General features: G+C 40.6%; 1 protein-coding gene across 1 annotated transcript; it reads right to left on the reverse strand.

Moving 5' to 3' along the window:
• Positions 1-1195: 1195 nt before the first annotated feature.
• On the reverse strand, positions 1196-4207 carry LOC112458016 (importin subunit beta-like). The gene is made up of 6 exons (XM_025021391.1): positions 3957-4207; positions 3309-3367; positions 3038-3220; positions 2043-2342; positions 1751-1930; positions 1196-1661 (listed from the first exon to the last, which is right to left on the reverse strand). Exons 1-6 carry the CDS (start codon positions 4147-4149, stop codon positions 1281-1283), a joined length of 1296 nt encoding a protein of 431 aa, XP_024877159.1. The 5' UTR covers positions 4150-4207; the 3' UTR covers positions 1196-1280.

Consider the following 4207-nt stretch of genomic DNA (forward strand, 5'->3'; position numbering starts at 1 on the left):
GCAATAATTTTGTCCCTTGCTACTTAAAATGTAATCGAAAAGGAAGAATATGATTCGTTCGTATATTATTGTCTCAATCGCATATCTTTATTTAAAAAAAATACCACAGTAATATCAAATTCTAATTGTCACCGACATGTACGATAAAATACTTATTACTACAATTTTTATTTAAGCTTAATTTTTTAATATTTTGAGGTCTTTTCATTCCCTTATTTGAATATGTCTTATTTACTTGCATATAGAAAAACGTATCCTAAAAATAAAACTCTTGATCGATAGTATGTGTTTTAGAGTGATTTTTCCTGGGACATGACTATAGTACACACACACACACACACACATACACACACACACACACACACACACACATATCCGTAAGAAGAAAATTAAAATTGCATTATTGCGTTATCCGTCAAAGTTTCAAACAGCTCTCTCGATTAGCTCGACGATCAGAATTATCTTTAGCGATTGTTCACATTTGTTTGTTGCCGATGAAAACGTTCATAAATAAAACATTACGTAAAACAGCATCGGCATCTGCACGTCGATACTGTTCGTTCACGTATTTAAGTTCTAGAAACCGATACGACGTGTTAAGAGCTATGACCAGGTGTACTATACGCAATTTCGAAGAGGTAAGGATGGGTTAATGTGAAAAGCTATTCTTGAACGAAAAACTCTAGCATCGCGGAACTTTTATGGACGAGCGAGAAAAGGTAGAGAAAATGGGAAGGGAGGAACGCGAAGGAAGGAAGTGAAAAACTACTCGGTTCATCATTTTGGTAGATTTAATGAAACGATATACAGAATACATTTGCTTTCTTAATGCATCGCAACGCATTCTCGTGTGCCTTACCACTATATCACATATCAGTTTTTTTTTATTTGTAAAATATAATCGTCATAATTTCTTTGTTCTCGTATTTTGCCTTTGAACTGCCTCTTCGTCGTATATATCGAAAGTATACACATATAAATATATATATATATATATATATATATATATATATATATATATATATATAAAGGGAATAGCGTCTTTTCGAAATGTAGACAGAAACTTGAGAGAATTTGGTAATTGTAATTAAAAAAAATTGAAAATAAAAATTTACGATTTTTGAACATAAAAGTGGCTATAACTCGGAAACGGCTCATTTCCGGACCTATGTTTGTATGAACTTTTTTGCTTGTTTTTGGGTCTCGAATCACCTCCCGAAGTGGAGTAGGCGATTTTTCGGTCACCCTGTATTATACAAATATAAATACAGAATAACAAATCAAGAAAAGTATGAATCATTCTTCAGGTAACACCTCTGGTTATCGGCGTTATGACGCCTATTACATATACGAAAGGACGAAATAATTTCCAAAGCCTTTTTGTCCTCCTGGTCGATATTCCTAATAGGACGAATGTTCGAAAGACTCCCGTCATCTTCAAATTCTTCTTGACGCCGAGGAGTTATGTTTAATTTTTTCATCAATACCCGTATCAAGTATTGGAAATCATCCCCATCAGGAGGAAGGGGCTTAACATAGACTTTTCGCGATGGACGACCTCCTTCCGGTGATATGAAAACCGGCTCATACACATTCAACCAGAATTTTATCCCTTGAAGTGCTACTTCATCAATGTCGGATTTCATCGCTTCTATAGTAATCTGTAATAAAAATTCCACTAGTAATTTTTGACATGCGCTATATTTAATATTTTAGCAGGACAATTAAAGTAACAGTAAATGATACTTACAGGAAACAGTGCTGGAGACATATATGGTTCCATGTATAGAAAGAACTCGGCGCGAGACGCTACCGTGTCTCTTGATAGTGACATAATTTTCACAAGACACTGTAACGCAGCTACTCTGATTTCAGTATTTGTAGATTGAGTGTCTTTAAACACAACTTCCATAAAGAAGTTTCGTTCCGTCTATACATAGGGTTAAAACATATAATGTCACAACATTAGTTACTTGTTGCACAAATCATATCGCAATCGTACATGAAAGTGATATATTCGCGTCAATGTTACAAACACTAACCTCTATCTCAAAGTTTCCTTTAAATAATTCCATGGAATTATACAGGACTTTTAAAGCCGCTAGTCGAACGTGTTGTGACGTGCTATAAATATCGTAAATGATTTCTTGCCAGATATATCCGATAGTCTCTAGAGTAGCTTCCTTCATCATCTCGGTACTGGTCGCGTTGACAACATTATTGACTAACAATGGAATTAATTCGCTCCATTGCCCCACTGCCAACTCGGCAACAGCAACATAAGCGACGCATTGTGCTGCGGAACTTGGCCTATTGTTTTCCGTTCCCAACGCTCCTAAAATCTATAAAAATAAATGCATGAAGAACCCTATCATGTGTGAAAAAGAATAATTACCGAATATACTTAGCATGTCCTTAAATCCATTTCTCGACAATGATAAATTTTTATAACAATTATTATTAAGTATTTAAAATTTCCATTTTAAAATTTTACTTTTTGAGAGTTAAACTGTTATAAAAATCTATATTAAAAAATATTTTTAACAGATAAAGTAAGATACATAAAGATAAAATGTAGAATAAAAGTTAAGATAAAAATGAGTGAAGATAAAAGAGATAAAGTAAAAATATTTCTGCTTTGTATCCACTTCGAGTAATATACATTTGGAAAAGTAAAAACACAACAGTGGTGTAAGTCAAATTTTTTTAAATATTTTCTCGTATGCATAGATGTAATCTTTACAATATATAAATTGCATCTATGCACACGAGAAAATATTTCAAAAAATTTGACTTACACCACTGTGGTTCTTATTCTTCCATTTGTAACAAAGGAATGTCGTCTCTACGTAAAATCAGGTAAGGTCCGTTCTTTTTAGCTGAGTTTTTTGCACGGTTAATTTTTTCTCTTTTTCCCTCCAACATAAAAAAAAAGAGAAAAGATGCACCACGCAAGAAGTTCAGCTAAAAAGAACAGGCTTACAAATTGAAATGCTAATAATACAAGAAAATGCGATAAATATATAACCCTCCTTACATTTTTCTTGATATATTCCCTCGTTTCAACAGGAATGGTGAGCCAGCGTTGCTGGTACTGGAACTTCATGTCAGGATCCTTGGAGGTAAGTTGGTTTTTGAGCTGTAAACCCGCTGCCATGCGGGCGACGGGGCTCGCGCCGACTGTGACCAGCACGGCGCTGAGTCGTTGCACGAATTCATGCTAAAACAGACATACCACCGAATATTGCAATCGAATATCGCTCCTCACACTACTGTCGCAAAATCCCATGGTGGCAAAATTTACTCACGAGATTTGTTTCGGCCGCCTGCTGCAGGAAAGTCTGTGCTGCCACGAGCTCATTCTTGTCTGAAAATGCGACAGGGACATGTTACAATCGCGCGTCCACAATCAATATTAAAGAAATATCGTTACCGCGCCGGGAATCGCGGAAAAACCGTAAGGTTAGACGAGCGCGAGACGCCTCGCGATGCGTGTCGCGCCAATGCGTGCGAATACGAGGCAACCGTCACACGGGACAATACTTTTCCGGCGGCGAACAAAGCGCCTAGCAACAGCACGACGGGGCGCGATATCGCGCGTAACAGCGTGCGCGAAATGACTCGCGGTCCCGTCCGCGAAACGACGACGGACGGACCCGCCGCCGGATGAGCCGAGGGCGGCGAACCGCCCGCGAGCCGAGCACGTTGCGACAAATTCGCCGAGAACGGCGACGCGCACGCGGTTCGCTCTCGCGTGCTCCGAGATCGCCATCACCGCGGCCGCCGCCGCCACGACCCGACCATCGGAGCAGCCGTCGCGACGAAACGTCGCGTTTCGCGTTTCGACAAAAGGACGCTCGGATGGAGGAAAGCCGCCGGTCCTTGTGACGTCGCCGCGACGGCGGCGGCGGCGGCGGCGGCGGCGGCGCGACTCCAACGAGAGACGACAGACTCACCCGACGAGACGGTCCTCTCGAGGACCTGGATCAGCTGCAACGTCGTCGGGTCCATCTGCATGGCTAACGGCGGATCGCTCACTCTCTCGTTTACGGCGTGATACGTCACAGTTCCCGCGACTCGACGCGAGGGGATGTTAAACGTCTGCTCCCTGATGCGAAAGTTCTCGTCACGACCGGCGGATATCCACATGTAGCCACCACCGACTCAACTGCCTTCGACGTTCCCCCCACCTTGCCGTCCACTTCCT

Source organism: Temnothorax curvispinosus, unplaced genomic scaffold (genome assembly GCF_003070985.1).
Source record: "Temnothorax curvispinosus isolate PA1 unplaced genomic scaffold, ASM307098v1 QBEX01008608.1, whole genome shotgun sequence".
NCBI lineage: Eukaryota > Metazoa > Arthropoda > Insecta > Hymenoptera > Formicidae > Temnothorax > Temnothorax curvispinosus.